This window comes from Chamaea fasciata, unplaced genomic scaffold (genome assembly GCF_029207755.1).
Source record: "Chamaea fasciata isolate MVZ Bird 193981 ecotype frontalis unplaced genomic scaffold, bChaFas1.0.hap1 SCAF_3, whole genome shotgun sequence".
Classification (NCBI taxonomy): Eukaryota; Metazoa; Chordata; class Aves; order Passeriformes; family Sylviidae; genus Chamaea; species Chamaea fasciata.
This window is the reverse complement of record NW_027094088.1, coordinates 37,455,055-37,479,504: the sequence shown is the minus strand read 5'-3', so window position 1 is coordinate 37,479,504 and position 24,450 is coordinate 37,455,055. Positions and strand designations below refer to the sequence as shown.

At 37.1% G+C, this 24,450-nt stretch overlaps 1 protein-coding gene across 5 annotated transcripts in view; it reads left to right on the top strand.

Annotated features, from left to right (window-relative positions):
- PRKN (parkin RBR E3 ubiquitin protein ligase) overlaps positions 1-24,450 on the top strand; it is a 655,384-nt gene that overhangs the window by 375,073 nt on the left and 255,861 nt on the right. For all 5 annotated transcript variants that reach the window (XM_066178645.1, XM_066178648.1, XM_066178644.1 and 2 more), the window contains one exon: positions 12,274-12,410. In XM_066178645.1, coding sequence (XP_066034742.1) covers positions 12,274-12,410 — 137 coding nt within the window. The remainder of the gene's footprint in view (positions 1-12,273; positions 12,411-24,450) is intronic.

Here is a 24,450-nt window from a genome sequence, read left to right as displayed (position 1 = left end):
CCACTCTGGCGCTCAGCAGAGCACGTGTAGTTGGTGATTCACAGCGCCGGGGGCTGCAGCTTCTGGTGCCACCAGACAAGGAAATGTCATTGACTTCTCACACTCTGCCAAAGCAGGCTGGGGTTCAAGGGCTGCTCTCTTCTACAGCTCATGTTCGGGAACAGAAGGAAAACCTAATGAATCACACATGGCTGAGCAGATCACTGTCAGGGTAGCTAATGTTCCACAGAGTGGGAAACATAATTTGTACCTTATAAAATAGGGAATGTGTGAGTCAGTTTTGATAAGAATTGGCCTGAGCCTTCTTTGGGGGGTCAATCATGCTCACAGGGTTTGGCAGTTTCTGTAAGAGCTTTATATTGAATCCATACAGCTGGATTGCTGACTATTCCTAGTAGTTGTCATTTCAAAGTTCATATTTGTTTTGGTTGCTTCTTTTTTCTTTTTCCTTCTCAGTCTGCACATTGCCTCCACTTGTGAAGTTTCCACAAAGGAGTGAGACAGAGTCTGCTCCAGTACCTGTGTAGGGAAAGATGTAAGCACTAGGAAGCCTGATGTAAATAGTACTGTGAGCATCCTAAAAAATGATGCTTTATTGCAGTTACTGATTTAACTTGGCTGATGCATGTTTTTCTGAACTCATTCTGAACTCTAAATTGGGTCAGGCAAAGCACGGCAGTGAGATTCGGTGGCCTTAACCAGTGCTCCAAAATCCTTAATAAGTGATATGAAAAACAGGTTGATTATAGTATTTGGGGTGGAGGGAGAAAGATACCATTTTGACAGACAAAGAAGTTTCGGTAAAACTTTTCTCAGTTAGTTTTAGTTCAGAAATGAACTTTCTGTCACCCTTCACTTAAAAATGCAAAGATGTCCAATGAATGCTAAAGCGGAATGTTTTCAGATAAAATTAAGCAGATGTACAGGTGCAAACATGTTTTCTGTATGCAGCTGCTGTGCAATTAAATTTTTTCAATGTGATTAAAACACCTGGTCTGCCCCTGTCAATATAAGATGTTATTTTTCACATTGAACTATATCTTTGTAGTTATTCAAAGAAGTGTAAGGCCAAATTGTGGTCAGATAAAGTAAATGACATTTTAGCAACTGGTTATAATTCAAACAGAATCAGGTCTAGGAAAGAAGTGACAAGTCTTAATCTTTCTGTTAGCAGTTTTGGAAACTTAAATGTCAGTGTTCTGTGTAGTTTTTCATTGCTGTGATGTAACTGTTCTTTTGCAGAAATGCAATGCAGTTCTGTTTTAACTGGAGAGAAGCAACAACAAATTCCTCCCAGATTCAGTCATTGTTTTTGTGCTAATCAAAGACTATGGTGTGTCAATCTGTTTAGAAATGAGTGTGACTGGGCCCAAGACAGCACCCTTTTTCTCGAAGAAAGCATAAATCCTATGTATTAACTACTTTCTAAGACATGAAATGGTACTGAGAGGAGGATGTATGATTTCAGACAAGTTTGTTCTCTTCCTGTCTTTACTTGTTAACGTAATTTGCACAGCTGCATTTTCTATGTGTCCACCAATTCTCATCAGTGAATTTCAAGGTTGTCGTCATTGTTACCAGAAAAGTTCCTGTCTTTATGAGACTAGAGTTTGACGGTATATGATATATGTGATAGAAAATACATGAATTATGATTATTTTTAAATTAAATATCAAGCATCTATTGACATTTCATTTCTCAGTATTGTGACATGTAAACTCGATAATAGTGTAATTGAATAAGGTTTTACATGGGTCATGTCCATGAGTTGTAACTTAGGATAAGGAATTTAACATCCCATGGAAGTATTGCAGTTTATTCTGTGAATGGAGCCATGTACCATGTGGCAGTTCTGATTAATTTGAAACACAGTAAGAAGCAAGGCTCCCCTAATTTAAGAATAACTTTTTTCTAAGCATCTCTTAGGGTTACGAGGCAGTAAATCTGCATTTTTGTGGTTCAGTTTTTTCCTTATTTAATCTGACACAATCTACAGACTACAGTTTACCAAATGTACTTTTGCTCAATTGCTAACGTAAAAAAAAAAACCTGTTTATTTTTCACTGCATACAGTTTTAATCTCACAGGTTATTTTTGCAATAAAATGGCATCTAAAGTAAAAACCAAAATCTAATCAAGTCATTTCTCTGTATTCTGATTGGTTTGAAGTTTTTTTCTGAAACAAAGTAAGTGAATGTCATCTTTTGAACAGCACTGATTTTTTTTACGAACTTATGAATATAAAAACTTCAAGTAAAACTTAGAGGTTAAAACTATACCATGGAGTACAGCTTTCATTTCTAATGTTTCAATTGGTTGAGAAAATGCAATAGTCTGAATGCTTCCCTTAAAAGTAGAGGATAGGGATTGGTGAATGATCTAATTTTCAATGATCATTGGTAAATACAAAGGTAGGGTTGTCATTTTGTTCAGGTGTTGTTCTATAATTTGAAACAGAGAAAATACAAGAGTTCCATAAGCTTTTGTGTTGGGAAATGTTTGGTTTTTGGGGCTACATTTTGAATTAAATGATGCTCTGTTTGTTCATTAGTATGTTTTGCGTAATAAAATATCTCTGCTCACTGAACAAGAACAGGAGCAGGAAGGTTTTGTCAGAGTCTGAATGTATTCTTTGGACATATTCTAGTGGTGTAGAAATTCTTAGGGCTGAGCCAGCTCTTAGAACCCATGCGAAAATATACTCTATTTGTCATGGAAATGGGAGGAATCCACATTTTGTAGTGAAATATTTCTGTATATTGTTTATGGTTTGATCAACCTGTGAATTAATATAGGTAGATGATGAAGTAGTGATATTATCCATACTGGTTGCAGGGCATCTTCAGGTTGTTCTTTCACATGCCAAACACATTTTATTTATCAATATGTCAAATTATGGGTGTCCTTGTTTTCCATTTGATTTCCTTGTTCTTTTTATTCCTCCTTATTTTCCTGATAGCTAGACTATAATCCAGACCCCAGCTCATATGCAGTCATGTATGGTGTCTTCAGGGAGTTGTCAAAAGGGAGTTAAAGTCAGAAGATAACTTACCTTAGTGAATGCCTTTTAATATTTCTGAATTTATCTTTCTTTTATTTTTTTCCTTAGAAAATACTGGGATAGATATCAAATTTCTACCTATAACCTGTCTTCTCTCCCAAGGCCAGGTTACTTCTTCCAGCAGGGACAGTGTATAACAGAAGAGTCAATATGAAGTCACTGTGGGAATGATCCACGTGTTCTGGGACAGCTGTAGAGAGACACGAGGAGTCAAAACTATTCATTAGTGCTGATAATTGTGGCTATTATGTCCCCTATGAGAAAGTTGCAGAGTTTGCTTGCTGCATCCTTTTCTTTAAGAAAATGATCAGGGAGGACAAGGAAGAGGGTAAGATGAAAAATCCATACACCTTTTCCCTCACATTGTATCAGTCCACATAAGTAGATGTGTGTGAGGCGGGAAGTAAGCTGCTATATCAAAACAAGGGAAAGCTGGACAAAAGTGACATTTTAGTGACATCCCTGAAATACGTGCCCTTTCAGGCACACTCATTTTCCAATAAGAGTCTTCATATAAGTTCTGTGACTTTTATATGAATAGTATATCATTATTTCATTACCTGAAAAACTGTTCTGCTTGAAGAACAGGGGGAATGGCCACCACAGTTGTTGTTGTTTTTTTTTCCGACATGTATTCTGTCATAAGTCAGTTCTTGTTGGCATCACAAACAGCTTCCACAAGATTTTCAGAGATGATAATTTAAAACAGTGTTGTGAATAACCTTTCTCCTATTCCTGCAATATTCAGTAACTGTAGGAGAGGGATAAATCTCCTGGGTCTATTTATTATTGACTTTCACTGTGCCCTGTACATCGTTTGGGTATCAAGATCTGGTATTCCCAGGGGAATGCAAAGTTATATTTAGATTGATGTCAGTCTTCCTTAGAGTTACCCAGATTATTAGGTCAGGTAGGCAGAAGATTTTTTTTTTCCTGAGTAGTCCTGTACAAAGAGCAGAAGATTACCTGAGACCTCATACATAGATACATTCATTGAAAGAAAACCAGCCAGCCAGCCTCCAGTTAGGCAGTATAAAACTAATGAAAATGGATGCCGAGATTAAATAGAAAACAGGCACCTAAAATTATTTGAGCTTCCAAAATTTTGTTTTGAATTGGGTTCAATAAACATCTTGAGAATTTTCTGCATATTTTTATTGTCCCAGTTACAAATTCAGAAATTATGCTTCCCAAATTTTAAAATAATTTGTTTGGGTTTACAACTTAATTCGGGTAGGGAGGGTGTGGTAGTGATGGTGTTTGTTGGTTTTTTCCTAGTTGGAAAGTTGATTCCATTTACTCTTAAGTGCTGGAAGTTGGCATGTAGGAAAGAAGAAGGAGGAGGGAAATTAAATTTAAGTACAGAGTTGAGTGCATGTTGGGCATTTAAATTCTACAGTTGTGAGACAGGACTGTAATAAAATCAGAAACAGAAATTCAAAATATGAACGTGACATAAAGAAGCCACTTTCACTGCTAGTATAATTTTCTGGTGGATGTTGCAAACTACTTTCTTCAGATTACTGAAGGTAATTGACTGCTTTGAACACTTTAAATCTGCCAAGTCAGAATGCCTTCTGTGAGACTTGCTAGCCCAAGGCTTGTTCTTTCTTTGATTGGAGGTGCTGATGTAGAAGGTGTTCTCAGATAACTGCATCTTGACATTTATGCTAAGGTATTTGCCTTGAGGAGGAAAGTATAAAATATTATCTGTAAATTTTAAAGACAGTGAGGAGCTAAAAAAAAAAAAATATTTCTATAAAGAAATGTCTTGTTATAACAATAGCTTTAGGGTGTTTTTTTATACGATAATAATCATATCTTTGGTTCAGACTGAAGACTCATTTAATGGGAAGCACCCTCAAGTTATTGTTTGGATCAACATATACCTTGAATATTCTTATTTGGAAAGAAAGATGAGAAAAAGCATAAAACATAATATTAAGGCAGTGAAATATAATTCTCTAAGAGCAAATGCACTTAATGTGCTTCTACCTTCTGTTCCCTCTTCCATCTTTTTTTCCTCTCCTCTCTTCTCTGCTTCTCTACCTTACTTTGTTTTCCAGTCTTTTTTTTTCTTCTATTTGTTAAGAAATGCAGTCCTAAAGTTCATTCACCGGGGAGTATTTTCAAAGCTAACTGGAAGGGAATAAGATACATGCTTTATCCAAAAGTTCTAGTCCCTCCTGGAGTCCCAGGGAATGAAAAATATAACATGATAGCATCCCTTAAGATAATATCCAATATTCTTTTCCTCCTGTACCTTTTCCAGGGATTTAAGCATCCCCAAGAGGGCAAAAAGAGCTCATGATTGTGTCTTCTCTTTTGTGTTAGGAACATTCTTCTGTATAATGCATTTACAGACACATTGATTTTCATGGGCTATCTCAAAAGGCTTGATTTTGGGACTGGAAAATAAGAAAACAAAAAAATTTGGTAAGATGTGGTAATAAGAAAACATCCCAAACCAAAGCTCTGTTGTCATAAATCTGTATTACAGGACTCTTAGTTTTTAAACCTGAGTGTCCATATGCAGACTGTTGGAGGCAGCACACAGTAACCCCTGGGCTATGCCCAAGAACTGTCAGGGACTTTGCTATTTGTCAAGCCTAAAAACCATGTCAGGGCCCATTCTGACAGTTTAACAGCATAGACAGTTGCTTTCCAGTGGCGTAAGAACATTTTCTGGCAATATTCATTTTGCTAGCATAGATGTCGAGAGTTAAACTAAAATAAGATTACTAAGTAAGGTTTAAATTCATGAAAGAAATCAACAGGACCTCAGTAGTGCCAGTGGGACCAATCAGGAGAATAAAATGCCATTAGGGTATGAAGGCATTTTGACTTTTTCATTTGTTCATTCTTAATTACTGAAGGATTGTATGGTGTTGAAAATGGTACGAGTGAAGTTAGGCCTTCTTGCTCTTATTGTGATATCCTTATTATAAGAATATCTTATTATGATATTCTCTTAACTTCATTGGTTTCCTTGATTTTTTTTTTTCCACAAATAAAAATTATATGATTGAAAACAAATGATACTGATTTCTTACTGTGTGTCTCTATTCAGAAAGCTATGAGTCTGTGGAAGGAAGTCTTCTGGGGCTAACAGGAGTGTGTGTCTGCTGTAGACTGTCAGAGATGAGCAGTTTTGCTTGTGCTGCTAAGGGCTGGGTCCTGCCTCAGAGGAGAGGAAAGTCTGCTGGGACCCAACTTAAACCTAGGGAGAGGTGAAAGAAGCATTTGCGACCCTTTGGTAGCAAAAGCTGAGAGTACAAGTTCAGGAGGTCATTGCATGCCTAAGTGTCAGTATGGAGGAGTCAGTTCACAGTAAGCTGGAGCTCGGCCATCTACAAAGGGTAACCAGCAAGCTAAACACGGTTTGGGTTAGGGCAGTTCGTGCGCTGCTGCCTCGGTTCACATTTGCTGTCTTTTCCTTCTATTACCAAGGTATTTTCCTTTTCTCTCCAGTGGAGCATCAGTGCGGTTTTACAAGCATAGATGGAAGAAAAGGAGCAGGTTCTACCCATCTCCTTTCAAAGCATGTCTAATCTGTTGGTTATTTGCCGTGCAGAGGAGCACTGTGAACTGAATCTGATAGATTGCAGGATGTTTCTCCTCCAGCCTGATCACCTTCTACTCCTTGATATCATAAGATTCAGCTGTTAGTGGCAGAGGTGGTTATTGTGTCTGGAGACAGAGCTCATAAAGGCATGTCTGAGCAAACAGGCAGAGCGCACACATAGCACCAGGTACTAATTTGAATTTACCATTCAGTGCATGTAACATAGAATTCCCTTGCCTGTGTCCTCAGGCAGCAGATGCTGTTGCCTGCCACTGTGATCAGAGGTTTTACAGGCAATAATGTGAGGCATTTCCATACCCCCAAAAAACCTTTAACAACAGAGTTAACAGGAGCACTGCTGAAAGGAGTACTTGCCATCATGTGCACTAATTTTAAGCATACCTGTTTTTTCCTCTTATATTCTGGTTCAGTACAGTCTGGCTGTTTCTGGGTTCTGGCCCCTTAGCGCTGCTTTCCAGTAGAAATATGAAACATGAAAGTGCATTTTTGAGGAAAACATGTAACGTAACAGAGGAGAAAATAGGTCAGATTTCACTTGCTGATGCTTCTTAAGTTAACAGCTGTGGGTCAGAACACATTTTTTTGTACAGAAGCACAGCCAAATAAATTAAACTCGCACAGTGTTGTCTCATGGTGTTCATAATCTTCGTTTTATGATATTTAATCCATTGTGTGGCAAGTGATCAAAGACAAAAAACTGGAGTTTTTTGTAGTTATTGTTTTAAGAGATTTAATATGTTAGTTTTCAGATAATACTATATTTATGTATACAGGGTTTTTAAATTAGCACAGCCTACGTAAAGCTATATTTTCGTCCCTTAGGAAAGGAAAAGTAGGGGTGTAGGGTTTGTGGGGTTTTTCTCTTCCTAAAAGTCCATGAAAGATGGATTCTTGACTGCAAAGTCATATCACTGATATTTATTTCTTAATACTTTTCTTAGTACTTTTTGTTTTCTCAGGTAAGTTCTTGATACTCATTTCAAATGCCTACCGTTGTCTAAATATTTGGGGCCTACACTGTTACTCACAAGATGCCTGTAATTGATAGGTCACTGTTTCTATTAATCCATAATAGCATATTGCCCATTAAAAAGCAGGATTTGCTGCTCTACTTTCCTCCAAACGGTATAAATTCTGAACCACAAATGACTGAGGCAATTTTTCTGTACTTTCTACATTTGTATTTTATAGAAATATTAGCATCTTTCTAATGGATTTTAATAACATATTCGATCAGAAAGTACCAGGAAGTATTTTCACGGTAAGAAAACCATGTACTTGAAGCATCATAAACAGGCAATTCATTCAATAGTTTTGAATAAGACTGTGGAATGTGTGTGATAGACAGAAAAGCCAGAATTATCACCAGCTTTATAGGAATTAGAAGACTATATTCTCCTACATACAGTTCTATGAGGAAGCCACATGATGGATGAATAATTTGGCTTATTTAGGCGTTGTAATTTTGTTCTGCTACAAGAATAGAGCCAAAACAGGTTGACTGCTGCTCAAGGACAGTATTTCTGTTTAATTCTTTTAAATGTTTATGAAGCAGGAGAGTGCCTGTAGTGTCTGTGTCACCTAAGTTTATATTTTCCTTTTTTCTTTTCCCCTGCATATTTTTTTTCGGTGATTCACCTTTTCTTGAATGGTGGTGACCTGAAACCTAACACAGATCTGCTTTGAAATGACATGGAGATACATTTAGAAATGAAATTATTTCACGGTGCTTATATAGAAAGCTTTTTGAAGTACAGGAAGATTGCCAAAGTGGAAAAATGTGCTAGAAATACAGAACTGTTTTATGATAAATATAGTACTTATAGGTGGGGTTAAAGACTCTGATATAGCTGTGCGCATTCATATTTATTTACTGCAGAGAAATGAACTCCACATGGCTTTTTTTGCTTTGCTGACTGTAATCCCGTCAAGGCAGCCTTATAGACATCTGCTAAGGTTTTTTATTATTATGTGGTTAAGATTTTGAGATTGAGGTGAGAAAAATCCAACTGTCACCTAGAAATGACCTCAAGGCAGTTTCACAGATTGGTCCAACATGATTTTCATATACTTCAACAGGCTTAGATGTATTCCTTGCCCCAAAGTGCTTCAAAATGTGGCTACTCACATTTTCTAAAAAATGATGGTCTCATCTATGTATGCAGTGTGCTGTTTAATCTTTATTCAGTCTAGCTTTTTTCAAAACATTAAGAGCAAGGACCAAGCAAGAGAGAAATTGTCCCGTATATTATTCAGTAGGCATTGCAAGATATATCTACTGATCCACTATTAATGTCTAAAAATAATTCCTTATGCAAAGTACCCCTCCCATCCATAGCCATTGGACTCAATCTCAATACAGTAATAACCATCATGAGATCTTTGGGGTGTACTAGAACAATCAATTTCTCAGAATGCTTCTCATCTGAACAAGCTCAAGTCTTTGTATCTTTCTTTGGCCAGTATCCTGTGGTAGTCTGTCTGAGAATTATCTGCATCTTGCTGCTCTGGAGGGAAGAAGAAGAGGGCTTATGGACCAGAAAGCACTTCCGCCGGTGCTGCTGTTGTGCCTCAGTTATCCAACAGTACTAACACGAAGCAGAAACATTAAGGGTCCCCTTTCTTTGTCATTTAAGTCAGTGTATGCTGATAAAATTCTAATGAAAAGGAGTTCAAGCACCCGAGTGAGTTACCTATTATGGAAATTTCCAGTGATACATTGTAATGTCGGATTTTCAGGTTTTTAAAGGGGTTACATTCCTAATTGGTGAACAAAAATGACCAATTTCTCCCTTGCTGTGGGAAACATTTTTCTTATATATTATTCTCATGAAGTCTCTAATTCAGCCAAACACATTCTGTAAGTGGAAACTATGAAACACTTTCTAAAATGTATCTCAGATTTACATTAATAGCCTGTTGTGTTAGATTGAGGAAGGGACTTTGTTATATTGTGGAAATCCTTTTTTTACTTTTATAATACCCCTTTCTAAAATAAATTGTTTGGTACAAGCAAGGCTTCTATCAGTACCTCTTGGGGTTATTCTAAATGAGTATTTACTAACTTCACCTGGGCATTGTAAATATAATCCCTACATTTTCATCTTTACTGATCTCAGGAACAAGACTTTTATGCCCCTTTTAAACTAGAATTGCATTCTTTTGATTCAAAATCTGCAGATGTTGGACTGCAGCAATCGTTCCAATGCCAAAGGAATTTGGATAAATCTGCCTTGAATACAGATTGAGTTTCTCAAAGCCTTATGACACAGATAGCCTGGGCTGAAAAATTAGCAGGCAGTGTAAGAGCTGTGAAAGCTAAGCTTATCTTTTCTGACACAGTCAGAACCCAGATTTATACCTACCTTGTACATATTGCTTGAAGTCTGATGGTGTTAAAAGATAGCATTTTTAAAGATTAATAAAGATGCAGTTAAAATATGTACAATTATGGCCATGCCCCTTCCACAGACTATAGTTTTGATTTTAGACCGTTGTGATGCATTAAGAAGCAAAATCAATTATCACAAAATAATTTACAGCAGAAACTGATCACAGTAGTTCATTTGCATAATGAAATGCTGTTAGTATTGATTTTGTACAAGTTCAGGTGGAAATCTTGATCACACTATTTATATTTCTGGCCTGACTTTTTTAAGATACTCCACTTTTGATGGCTTTCTCTTATGCATCTCACCACACACATGTATTTTTTCTTTGAAGTGAAGGTCAGAGAGATGTGACTTTAGAACCAGGGAGCTTCCTTTCCATGAAACTAGAAAAGATAGTCAGACACTGAAGTAATACAAAAGAGCAATTAAACCTTAAAGTGAGATATCCATTTAAAGTATAAGTAAATTTGATTATATCTGCAATTTAAGGAGAAATATTGGGGGTGTTTTTCTAAAGGTTACATTTGACTGGTGACCATAGGGACTTTTGCACTGTGGGGACAAGATAACTGCTCCTCTACTTCTCAGTAATGATTTGGTGACCATCCAGAGCTAAACTCATAGAGATCAGCTTCTCATTTTGCCTCATAGCTGTCTTTTTAAAATTATTATTTGGCACGTTCAGAACAGCAAGTAGGCAACTAATAAGGATTAGTAATGGGGAGGTTTTATTTATTCAGTTTTAATCTGCTTTATTCTACAAAATCCTTAAAACACAGAGATTATTTTTTTGGAGATACTAACACACTACTGTGAATTCTATAGTATGTACAATACTAAACCACATTTTCGTGGAAGATTAAATGCTTGTATACAGTATGTGAAGTTATTGATTACATTTTGGAGCTGTATTCCCACATTGAAGGCTTTCTGTTTTACTGTTTCAGGAGGTTTTCAAAGCATCATCTAGCAGGTTTTAGAGGAGATATAGCAATATTTTTAATTCTAATGATTTTATCACAAGTCTTGTTGTCTTTGGTTTTGTATTTCAATACTTTTCTCCTGAAGTACCACAAATGTGTGAGAATTCATATTTTTATTTTTTAAAAATAATTATTATTCTTCCTAGTTACTAAAAAAAATTGAATATTGTGTTAAGTTTCTGCCTGTGTTCACTTGCAAGCAAATTAAAGGAGTAATGTAATTCAGCATTTGAATGGGAATCTCACTGTTGTGTTCGACTTAACACATCTCCCTTTATTTTTGCTATTTTGAGACTTGAGGTTAGTAATAGCTCTGAAAGATAAGAGATGCTGTATAGTACACTTAACTGCTTTTGGAAACCACTGCCTGTCTGGCTCTCCTTGCTGTGACCATCACTGGAGAGTCTCTGAGGGCAGGCCCACTCAGGAGTAAAACTGTTTGTCCTCGTTCATTCCAAGTGTTTCCTCTCTGCATCTCCACAAGCAGCATTCTGTCAGGCCTGGCATAGCCATATTTAGCCTCTGCATGTGTGATGGGTGTCTGGATTTCTGTAATGGTCCATGGAGGCTTAGCCCATACAGGCAGTGGAGCCAAACTGAAGTTTCAGCTCACCCTACTGCAGGTACCTGGAGGCTGATCAGCTCCAGCCTCTGCTAAGTGTATTGACCATAGCAGGAATTTCTCACCATGTGGAATTTCTCACTTACTGTATTGATTCCCAACACTTAAATTTAGCTTGCTCCCATATTGAATCCCATACCTCTGACCAGAAGCTGAATTACTTTACTCATTATTACTAAGGGAATGCCTTCTTTGCAGAGTTCAAATGGCTGCCTTGAAAGGCTGAAGGCACATGGTGGTTTTCACAAAATCTTCAGCTTTCCTAGATAGCCACATTACTATTTTATCCTACCTATTGCCACTTGATGTTTTACCATATATGGTATTTCCTCACCTCATACAAAGGATATCTGTTACTGAAGGATTTGTCATGGTTTAGGTTTCAGTTTTCAGTAAAGTTTCAACTTTCAGTAATAGCTGTACTTCCGTTTCGTCAGATTTGATTCATGTTAGAAACCATCTCTTTTTAAAAGTGCTGCATTATGCCAGGATAAATTCTGCTTTTACGATGTGATAGTCCTGTGCATTCTGAATTAACAATTATTATTAAATTAGAAGTTTGAAATTAAGCTTTTTGTGGAGTTTAGTCCAGGCCTTGTTCATCACTCTCACTATTTTGTTCTTGACAGGAGTCCTGTGCTTGTGTTCCAATGTGTGCATCGCCATGTCATTTGCCTGGACTGCTTCCATTTGTACTGTGTGACCATGCTGAATGACCGCCAGTTCATCCATGACCCGGAGCTTGGCTATTCCCTCCCCTGCGTAGGTATGTTTCAGGTGATTTTTTTTAAATGTGATTTTGATTTCAGGGTAAGATTTTTTTATCGCCTATTAATTCTGTGTATATCAGTAAAATTATACTACATTCATAGGAGTTGCTTCATTTCTTGGAGAAAATATTTGAATATTGAAGTGGATTTTGCTAAGCATGTGAAATGGAGAATCAACCGGATTTTAAAGGGCATTTATTTTAAAAGAAAATGTTTACTTTCTTCACATTAGTATTTTATAATCATGAAGTGCAATCAGATGATAGCATTACACTCTGGTTAAAAAAAAACAAAACACCTTCACTTCCACATTTCTACTTTCAAATTAAATAAATTATTAGCTTTCTTGGTCTGTCTTCAAGTACTAATAAAAAAGGAACAGGAATTTTAAATAATTTTTCATTTTGGTGAAGTTATTACTGCTAACTGTCACCTCATTGAATGAAATGTAGTTATGTGTTTTACCTGAGTAGGAAACAAAGTTCGACTTAACTATACAAAGACTTAAATGGAATATAAATTTGTTTTGAGGATTGATTCAATTTCACTGGCCTATGAGCTGCAAAATTGTCAAAAATTTTCCTAAGAAATATATTCTATGCATAGCATTCTTTTATCTTGGTGCTAAATTAGAATGGGAGCATATGCGTTTGTCTCAAGTGCTGTATCTTGGTATGAGAATAATTTTACAGCACATTAGAAGCTGCATAGGAGATGGGTTTGCCTGTTTACCTGAATGGCTGATAAATAAGTTTCAAACCCCACCAGGTGGGAGAAAAATTGACAAAAGCTCTTAGTAGAGTGGAATCTATTTAATCTGAAAACATGCCTTGAGGGTATTGAAAGTACAGTAGTAAGAAATATTTAAAATTATTTCTTTTTAATTGCTTCAAGCAAGCAATGTTTCTTCACATTTCACTAGAATTGCTGTTTATGTGCTGTGTTGCCAGGTCTTATTTTCTTTCCCCCTAAACTGCTACTACATTTACACACTGATGTCATCCTACACAAAATAATTTTTGATGTTGTGTAGGAAAACTTGTCATGAGAAACTGAACAGGAACTTTACACCCAGTGTTCTTTCCTTGACCTTTATATTAGCATAGTCCTGTGTAGTCAGTCTGTACTCTCAGCTTCCTTCCTTGCTTCTCCAGAAGTTAATCCGTTTGCCGCTCCCGCACAAATTAATAAGCTGCTTGAGTAGAATCATTCCTTTTCCCCCTCTTTTATTGATTTTCTTCCATTTTCTTCTGTTAGCTCCTTAGGTTAATGAGTTACTCCAGTGGTGCAGCAGGCAGCTCATCTTTCTCCTCGCTTGTGGGCCTCCTTGCTGCTCTGGCTGGTGTCACAGAGCTTCCTCCAGTTCAGGCTGATATGTCAAAATAATGATCCTTCTTCCTTTTCTGTCTCTAAACCTATTGCTAATCATGCTGCACTAAACTTGTGTTAGGATTTTTCCATATGTCTTCTACTCCGGTTGCTCAGTTCAGAAGTTCTTTTTTCTCAGAGAGGAGACTAAGAAGTTTTCAGAAGTTTTTACCCCTGACCAGCCATTGCCAGCCAGTCTGTTTCTCTTTTTTGTTTGCTGAAGTTGGACATTATGGGAATTGAACAGTGCAAGCAGAGTAGGGATGGGATGAGGAGAATACGCAAGAAGATGGTGCTGGGATGCTCAGGGTTGCAATTTCAGTCTTGGAATGATGAGGAAGGCATGGGTTTGGCTTAAGAAAGGGATGTTGTAAAGGATGCACATAGGATGGGTGTACTTCTGCTGCTTAAGTGAGATAGAGTTCAGCTGAGGGAATGGAAAAGAAGCTATTGCTACCAGTCTAGCCTCAGCTGTGTTATACTCTAAGTGTTATAATAGCTAAATATGGGAAAACTAAAATATCTCTAATCTCAAAGTTTCAGAACACCCCAAGTTGGAAAGTTTTTTTTTTTTCAAAATACTATTCCTTAAAGCAGTTCTAATAGCAGTAGTAATAGTAATAAAATTGCAATACTTTTTCTCTCTTTCGCTGATTGCTACCTCCATCAGTTGTCTCTGTTATGTTAGCAGCTTTGCACAAAAAAAAAAAAAAAAAAAAAAAAAAAAAAGGCAAAAAAAAAGCATTGGAAGTATTCTCTTTCAAGGTACTTTGCAGAATGAACAATCTAAACAGGGCTGTTGTAACCTCACTGGTTCATTTCTGCAGCTATCTGAACCTAACTTTCTGATATAGAGGTCATTTGGTTGTCTCCAGTATTAAGTTATACTTGAGTTAGGAACTAATGATTATTTTTTGTTCTTTGAGAAAGTCATGAGACTGAGTTTCATTGTACCTGTGAGAAGGAGGCATGCCTGCATTGTCAGCTTCTTCCCACTGTTCAGATCCAAGGGGTTTTAGCCTCCTTTATAGCTATGAAGGCAGTAGCTTTAATCATCAATGAATTCAGAAATTTTCACAACAGCATCACATGATTTTCTTTCCACTTGCCACGGTACTTCTACTGAATAGCATAATGTGGCATTTTTACAGTCTACAGATCACAATCTTCATTTTACAACTGTAATTTGCAGTTTGTATTTACATGTGGGTATGAAAAAGCACTATTTGGCACCACTTTTTCTAATTACCTCAATGAAACCTCAAATGAATTCTCCTTGACAGGAATGAACACCATGGGACATGCCAAGAAAAAGCCTTTCTTATTGTGGCAGTGTGGGTTTAATGCATGTTATATCTAATAGAGAATGACTTGAAGTAAAAAAATGTTAGGTCTGAGCTCTATTGAAAATGTAGAGGTTCGTTTGAGCCTTCTTCTAAAAGGAATACAAAACAAAGTCATATTCACTCTTGATGAGACTTATGTTACGGTAGCTGACCAGGTTGCACAGACAGCTTAAAAGAGTGCATTAATACATGTATTTTTAAACACCAAAGATTAATACAGAAATAGTGTTTGTGATGTGTTGAAGTTTGAGGTTTGGATTTTTTAAAAGTTAATTGATCATTTTTGTGCAAGAGTAGATTTACTTAGAAACTAGCACATTTCTTCAAGGCATACGTGCACACATTGCCCTCAATGTACAGAAGGGTTTGATTTCGTAATTAAGCATATTTAAATTGTTGGCACTTCCAATTAGTTCTGTTCATTCTAGTGTTTTTCAAAAATAGAGATAACATAATGAACATAGCCTGCAGTTTCCATTAACATTTGACTCACTGTTCCCGATTTTTATCAAGGGAATGTACCAACATAGCAAGTTTTCTATATCTTTTATTGGATCAACCTAGAGGTGAAAGCACCACACACACAACAGAATAAAAATAAACAGCAGCTGCTACAGCAAAGGGTCACTGTGACAGATGAGATCAGTGTTATCATCACAAGTGTATAACTTGAGCTGGAAAGGATCTAGGGATTTCAGATAAACAGGGCTTCTCAAGTAGGTTTAATTTCTTGCTTCCTGGCACAGATGTGCCAGAGGATACACTTTTTCATTGCATTCAGGTATTTTGTATAGTTATGTCCTTGCTTTGCTTTGATTTCTGTTATGGGGCCTAATTAAGCAGGAGATAAGTGTTCAAAAGAAAGCTATCATCTCAGCTGATGAGCTATGATATATCACCTCAGTAGTGCCATAGCTTCACTTTGTTCCAAAACAAAATGTGTCATTGCTGTGATTTTTGGAAGAACAACATTAATTCCTTAGTGCTCAGCTGCTAATCGAGTGCCAGGCAGCAGCACTCCAGCTGAGAACAGCCAGCGTCGAGGACCAGAGCTCTGAGCACAGTAACTGGTGCATTGATAGGATTAGCTGTGCGCAGGAGTGTGGCAGCAGCCCCATGACTCAAACCCTCTGCATCGCCTCAGAGGAAGCACTTGCATATAGGAGCTGGCCAAATTTCGTTGGTCATTAAAACAAAAAAAAGTAAATGTTACAGATTATACTCTCTGCCCTTGTTAAATAGCAACAAAAATCTATCCCATCTCTCTGTGTGGTGTCTTGTATTAATGAGGCTTCATGCATAGAAATTTCCATGAGTGGTGACCTCCAAGTATCTTTGAAATAATTAATAAGGTGCTTAGAGGGATGGATTTGCATATGCATGAAAGATCACTTATGGTTATTTAGTTACTGTGCAAGGCAAAGAATCTTATAGCATTACCTCAAAGACGGAATTGTATACAAATACAAAATGTATTACACCTTTTAAAAACATTCTGCTCCTATAAACACAGTGGCACTTTTAAAATAGCATTAGAGCATTATGAATCTTGGTCCCCAATGTAAAAAAGACTTCCACCGTTCTTTGGTAGTAGAAAAGTTAGTGATACCAAGGAAAGGCAAGCTTTTATGCTGCTGTAGGCACTTTGCAAAAATATCTTTGCATCACTTTATTTCTTCTGAGTAGTCATGTGCGTGGTGTATTTTAAAGGAATCTGGATAAAAGATGCAGTTCTCCTGATGACTGTAAAACACTATTGGATCTGGAAGTAATCTGATTTTACCACAGATGTATAAATAAATAAGGAGAATTACACCAATTTGTGTATGGAACTGCTAATAAAAAGGACTAAAGCTTTAAAGTATAATAAATTGCCTCAAAAACCACATTCCACTGAAGGAAGGCTTCTAGGGTTAGATTAGGGGTTTTTTATCCACATTACATGCTATTTGTATAATAATGTTATATCAGTGCAGTCATGAATCTCTGAATCATCTTTCAAAATCCTAGTGGGGAGAATGAACAGCCTAAGCAAAGTTTGCAAGTAGAAGGGAGGAAGAAAACTGTGATTTGACCACATCAAGTAGTGTGTTTGAATCTTTTCTGTTATGGACAAAAGCTCCAATAAATTTCAGAAGGTGTGTGGATGCAAGGGGTTTAAAGTGAAGGTCAGTGTTCTAAGAACAGAACCTTCTCAAGAATGTAATATAGAAGCATGCATAGTTTGGTGGGGCCTAAAGTAAACCAGTTCGTATAAGAAATAAGAGTTTCCTGGTGTGAAGCCTCAATATGTCAGCAGTTTCTGAAATTTGTGTTCTCCAGTAACCCTGTTTAAACATATTTGAGATATCTTAGGAAATGACAAAATTCAGGAAATGGGAGTGATTATTAGAGGAGTAAAATAAAAGGGATTGAAAAACACATTTGCGCATTTAGGAATTAATGCAAAGTGCTCTTCAAGTTTAATATTTAGGAGCTGTTAAATTCTTGGCAGCAGTAAACTTTTTGTAATTTTTTGTTGGTATGAAGTATCTGAGCCTACAGAAGCAGACTTTGACAGAGAAGGGAGCCAATAACATATCGATAAACCAGATTTTTACTCTCAAGGATTAGTTGAGAGTAAAAATTTCGTGAAGAATTTTTTATGGTCTTCTGCATTCTCCTTTCACTGTGGTCATAAAATAAACATGAACTAACAGTGTATCAAGTGCTTTTTTGTGTTCCTTTACTAGCACAAGCTCATGAGACTAGCTCAAAGGACATAGTTAGAAGTCACAGCAGCTCTTTCATTTACATTTTCAGTGTTGACTGAAGTTCAAGCAGTGACATCTGAGGTTTGTTCCCTCAAGTCTTTGTGCTGTTTCTGTGGCTACAGATTGCCAACTTCTTATCTAAACAGCCTCCAAATCTACAAAACAAGCAGAGCTTGATCCCATGGTATATTTGAAGCAGGCATTGGATTCTTCTCTGGGAACAACTACAGTAAAATCATACAGTGTGATGACACTTACAGAAATCTCAGTGACCATAATTAAATTCTGCATGAGATGTCTTACCCATAGGTGTTTTTCTCCCTTATCTCTCACTAGTCCTTCTATTGCAATATATTTCACTTTTAAATTGCATAGAGATGACATTGCACATAGGCTTAATCTGGTTAGCAATAATGAAGGACAAGAGGTAATGAAAAAATCTTGCATAGAAATTAATTGACTTTAAAAGGAGCTAGAAATTCACTTTCAATGCACACTTCTTGTCCTATGAAATGAGCTGGCCTGTGTCAACATAAAACAAACATACTGGAGCAGTGGCAGAAGTGTGTGCAGAGGAATCTATCTGTCTTTCACCATTTCTGTGTCCTGCTGAAACAGAGGTGGATTTTTGTCTCAGCTGGAGTCAGTGAAAGCTGTGACTTTGTCTTTGGAAATGAAAGGTATCTATTCTGACTGAAATCACTTCAGCCCATACTTGTTTACCTTACAGTGATTAGTTTGTGGGGGTATTTAGCTGACAAGTCACTTTTAGGTTGCCATCTGATTGAGAAAAATCATCACATACATGAACAGTGAAATTAAGTCAAATAGTTTTATTAGTCACCAACTTTACACTGAGCTGCTTGGATGGGTTTTTAATTTAAGATATTTTCTAATTCATCTTATGTAGGTGCTGTTATAGCAAGTACAATAATTTTGACTGTATCTCCTTAATGCCTATTTTCTCCAGAAAAATACTTTAAGAAAGAAGGGTCAGCTTCTGAAAAAGGAACTTTTGTGTTCATTCATGGCTGCAGTTGCATTTTGAACCAGGACTACACTTAGTTGTCCATGGATGGTGTTCCAAGCCCTGAATGGCCTTGCTCAGTGCTCCCATTGTAGTCCATGGCAGTTAATCTTCATGAGGAAGTCCGGGTGAAAGATGAGAACAATTGAGATGAAGAGAGGGAAGGAATAATAATATAGGGAACAGTGGAAAGAAGAGTCATGAAGGGAAGGAACTGGGAGACCAAAGAGGCTGGGAATTAGGAAGTGCTGGTGACTATTCAAGGCAAGAAACAAGAAAGTTCTAAAGAGCAAGTGTAGGCAAAATGAGTAAATAATGTCTCCAGTTTCTCTCATAAAGATGGGTGCTTGCTTTCCGTGACAGTAGTCCAGAAGTTTGTATGTGGACTGTTCTTGCATAGATTGGAAACATGTTTGTCCTAAAAATGGCCAAGAGACTGAAGAAGATGTTGATTTTTACAGATGGAATTTGTTCTAGGTCTTTATCTTACACACATGCAACGTGAGAGGAAGCTGACCTTTCATGTTTAGATAATTAGAGATTTCCTAATAGATCAGGTTTTATCCAAGCAGAGGGTTTCTTTCAGTATAACGCCATCCCTGAGGTGAGCTGTGCAAGCAGCAGCCTTTGTAAGAAATCATTGCTGTCTGCTAACTTATATACTCCATAAATAACCTGCTGGGACCAACTGTGGCATATTCAGCATGTGTTTAGTCTCTGAAGCCTAGTGATTAATATTCCCTGAGTCACTTTCTGAGCCTTGGTCTCCCACATGGCAGCATGTAGAACTGCTGCCATATCACAGAACCAGCTAAGGACATTCCCCTTCAACAAGGAGTTGGTTTTAATTAAATTTCTGTGTCTGGGAAGTGAAAATCTAATTTTCTTTTTGACATTTTCTGTATTACTACTTAGACAAAATTATGAAAATAATTAATCCCTGTGAAGCAGACATCAGCATTATAAGGGGTACAAAAATATTGCATATAAATAATATTACTAATCACCAATCTGTTACAATTTATTGATGCAAGGTCTTATTAAAACTCTTAAATCAGATTTGTTCTTCATATAGCAGATGTGTCAAATGATTGCACAATGTAGGTGCAAGTGAGGATTATAAAAAGTAGCATGCTTCAAACTGCTTCTCAATAAATTCTATCTCCCCAGAAATGTATTTCAAGACAACAAATAAATGGAGGAAAGGAGATAAGGTGTGTAATTTAGTAAAGATTTTGATTGTGTATCTGGATCAAATGCAGTCCAATATACTAGTGAATGAAACTGTTGATTGATGAAAGGTCTGTATGCAATAACAGTATTCTCATTCTGGCCCACAGGGAATCCTTTTTCATATTAAAAAAGCCAGCATATCACCTAGTGTCATTTGGTAGCCTTGTTTCCCCTCCCTTCTTAGAAGCATGGAAATTATAAACTATAATTATCTGTTGCTTATAGAAATTTGCCACTGTATGATAACGTTGTCTTATTTGGAAGTCTAGATTCTTTAAGATAGAAAATATATATGCTTAATCAGATGATGAGTTTTAATATGCCCTTATAAAGGAGTTATTAGTTAGGATGATTGCAGTTAGCTTTTTTGTTTTGATGCCTGTTAAATTTGGGCTAGTTAGAAGTGTTTGTGTTTCGTTTTCCCATTCTAAAACCAATGTAGCCTCATTATTTCAGTGAAACTAATAGGACAATAGGATTTGCCGGAACAATTTAATATCCCTTTATTTACTACATTTTTTTAAACATAAACACATAAATATCTGTAAAGAAAACTAACAGTTTCTTCTTACTAAACAGGAGTTTGCAGAGTATAGTAATTCCGTTGAGCACAGCTGGACAGATTCAGGGACACCCTCTAAGAAAGGACTTTCCTAATACGTCGTTAAATCTAATTCATAGCCAAGGTAGGAGTAAAGACACATGAGATACAGTTAGTTGAGAATGACAATATAATGTATATTTTACTTATACATCAGTGAAATAAGGGTGAGTGAAGTTCCTACAAGACTTTCCCATTTCAGAAACACCTGTGGAAGTGAAATTTGACATGTCATGTTAACCATGTCCTTCACTAACAATTTAAGTTTGAATATTCACATTTTTCCTGTTAATACCTTTGCATACCTTGCTCACTGCAAATGCTCATGAATAAATTTCAATGGTAAATAAGAAGTTGTAATACAACAACATTCATAAGATTACCTAATGTGTGGAATGCTAAGCCTTAAGCACCTTGAGGAGGCCTAGACTGAAGCACTAAGATGCATCCTATAATCTATTTATTTGTAACAAAGATGAGAATGTTAGGAAACAGTCATATTTGAAACTGAGACCATCTATCAGCATCCTGGAGGGTGACTGAGAGCACGCTATCTGCCTGTCAGTCAGTACCTGTTTTCTTCTCTTCTCTGTTCCCCTTTGCCCTAGATGTCTCTTTTTAAACCTCATAAAAGATGAGGTACTGCCATAAAAGCAATGACCTGGCAAAGTGTGTAGTTCTTGCCACTTGGTGCACACCTCAGCTACTCCACCTTCAGCTTTGTAGCTACACTGCATGAGATACCAGTGCTTCAAGTATGCTTTTACTGTTAGGCTTTTACAGAAATAACCAAAATATTCATGACAGAGTTTTACTGTATTAATACCAATTTGAAAATCTGAAGAAATTCTCACACCCATTTAAGATATTTGGTTGTGACTGTGAAGTCATATATATTTGTATAAAGCATATAAATGTAAAACCTATGTGTAAGACATAAATAGCTTAGCTGAAGGTGTTAAAAACCAGACAAATTACACAGCTCGGAAATACAGTGACAAAGGTGTGCCCATTAAAATTCTCCTACTTAGTTGTTCTGATTTCTTCCTCTATTTGTTCCTTTCCTTTATTTTTCCCCAAGAATATTTCTCTCTTGATTCTACATTGTTTCTTTCCATGATTTATTTATTTGTTGGTTTTTGGGAAGTAAAATAATATTTTCTATTCAGTCCTTCACTGCCATTCCCTTTGAAGTCTGCCCTTCTCTGTTGCCTTATTTGCTGATCCCTAAATATTGTTGGCACACCCTCTGATTTTTTTCCACATTTTTGTCTTGCTCTTCATTTCTCCTTTTGTCTTTCTTTTCTCTCCCTCACCTTGTCATGCCTTTTCATCTCCTGCCCTCTTTTATTCTGATTGAGATTCCAGTCACTCTTGATTTCTTCTGTAAGGACCACAAAGCGGTGAGGCCTCTGGGTGGATGAAAGCATAAGGAAAACTGACTCTGGAGGTGGAGTAATGAAAAGGGGTCGCTTCTGAGGGTCAGTTTTTTGTCTGTGATCACTGGAAAAAGGACGTTTGGCATCGTCCCTTGGCTGTATAGGAGAACCAGCTAGGTCTCATTGCCTGACCTTTTTCTTTCCCACCTGGTGAGCAGAAATATTCACATTCACGTGTTGTATGCCTGGCACTGTGGCTGTGTGTCCCCTAGGGAGAAGCAGTGGGAGTAGATACAAGGGAAGGCTGGTATGCTCTGATAACTGGGCCCAAAACTGCTGCTTGGGAGAGAGAACCCTGCATCAAATGGAGGGCGGGGCTCAAAGGTTTGATAATTAAAACCAGGCTCCCTTCATTATGCTTACCAGGTAGAGAACAGCTAATAAGAACTTGGGGCTTTTTTTTCTCTTTTCTTCTGTAGCCTTGCAAGCACATAAGCATGCATGGGCACAGCCTTCAGCAGAATTTCTGGCCAGCTAAAACATGAACTAAAGTACTAAAAAGTTCTTTTGTTTGTTTTCTACTGTATTTGGGAAATGAAAGAGTGCAATGGCAGGTACAAAGGCTGCTCAGCTTGTCAGTTAAATGGGCTGCCTGGCACAGCCAGATTTTGCTTTTCATGATCCATGGCTCCAAGTAATATCTGCTGTTGATATCACTGCTGGAGGAAGGCTGGAAATTATGAAGGCGTTTTTGGTAATAACAGCTAGCAGGGAGACAGTATTTACCAGGAGTCTGCTATGAGACTTTCAGGTAAATAATAAGCATTTTAGAAAAACAACCTAATTATGTATTTAATCGCTTGGAGTCATTCCATTCACTTGGGAAAATAATGTGCATTTTGTAAATCTGCCTAATTATTTATTTGAGATGGAAGCAATTCTAGCCTCTTGGGTATGGAGTGTGAATTTTTTGATTTTCTGTGCAGATCAGATATGCTTGAGAATGTATGTAAAAACATCAACACCCCACAATCTCAAAATACCAAACCAAGACATTGCAAAAACATTATTAATGCAGTAGTTTTTTCTTTTACTTTTCTATCCAGTGCTCTAGTACTTCTACAAGGGCTTCAAACTTTATTCTGCTTTAAAACAGCCTTCTTCTTAGTATTCTCAATAGAAAGATGAGCAGTAAAGTGCAAGCAGCCATATTTCTATATGGCATACTCTCTGAATAGGGATTTTTGAGGCCACTAGTGAGTCAAGCTAAATCTAGTCAGCAGTTATTAAAAGCTAGAGCGCATTTGAGGTCTGAAACTCCATGGCATCTTTGCAGTGGACGTGATGGTTTTCTCTTATGATGGTATGAATTATGAATTGCATACTTTGGCCATAACTAGTTACTTGCAAGAGAACTGAATGTCTAATATATGTCAGAATTAAAATAAGTAATTTTGTTCAGTGTGCATGCCAGTCCACAGGGAATTATTACTCTACTAGAATACATTCTTCCCACTCTCAATTTGTGCCTTTTTACTCTGGGTTTTTCCTTCATCAAGAATTGATAGACTAATTTCCATAGACTATCATTAACACTGTCCTGAATTTACTTGGTGTGACTCTGTATTTGCTGTGCATTTTTAAGTGCTATGGAAGTCCACTTGAGAAATTCATTTTTATTTTTCTAAGATTTTAGAAATCATTTTTGGCAAAAAATACATCAAGGCAGAAGTATTTACAAATCATATATTTAGCCTATTTAATGATAAGTAGAATTTTCATAGTAAAAAATATAGTCAAGAGTGCGATGTTGTAGTGCGTCTTTCGGGGACCCGAGTGCCGCTTCCTGGCTAGCTCTGGCACTGAAGAAGCAGTAAAGGTACAGTTCCCTATCCTGGGATATGTCCCCGATCCTGTGGGCTCTTGCCTTCACAGAAGTATGAACAGGGTTGGGGAATAAGGACTCTTGTGGGGAACAGCAGCTGAGGTTTATTAGCCCACAAAAGCAGGGTCCCTCTCTGTACAGCACCTTAAAAGCAAGGGAGGGGCAGGGGATAGGGTACAGTTCTGAACCAATCCAGGGTGTGAAGGGTGTGACTCCATACATAAATAACAAATGTGATAACAAATCACTAACGCAAGGGAGGGGATACCTGGGACCCTGTCCAATCACTCAAAGCCCTCATTAGAACTTTCTAGACCCAGGGTGAGGCTACAAAGTGACAGACAGGACTCAGGTGTCACATAAATAATGATTGATTAATGACAATAACTGGAGTAAACCAAAAAGAGGGAAAACATGGGATACATGGAACAGACCATTCTAACT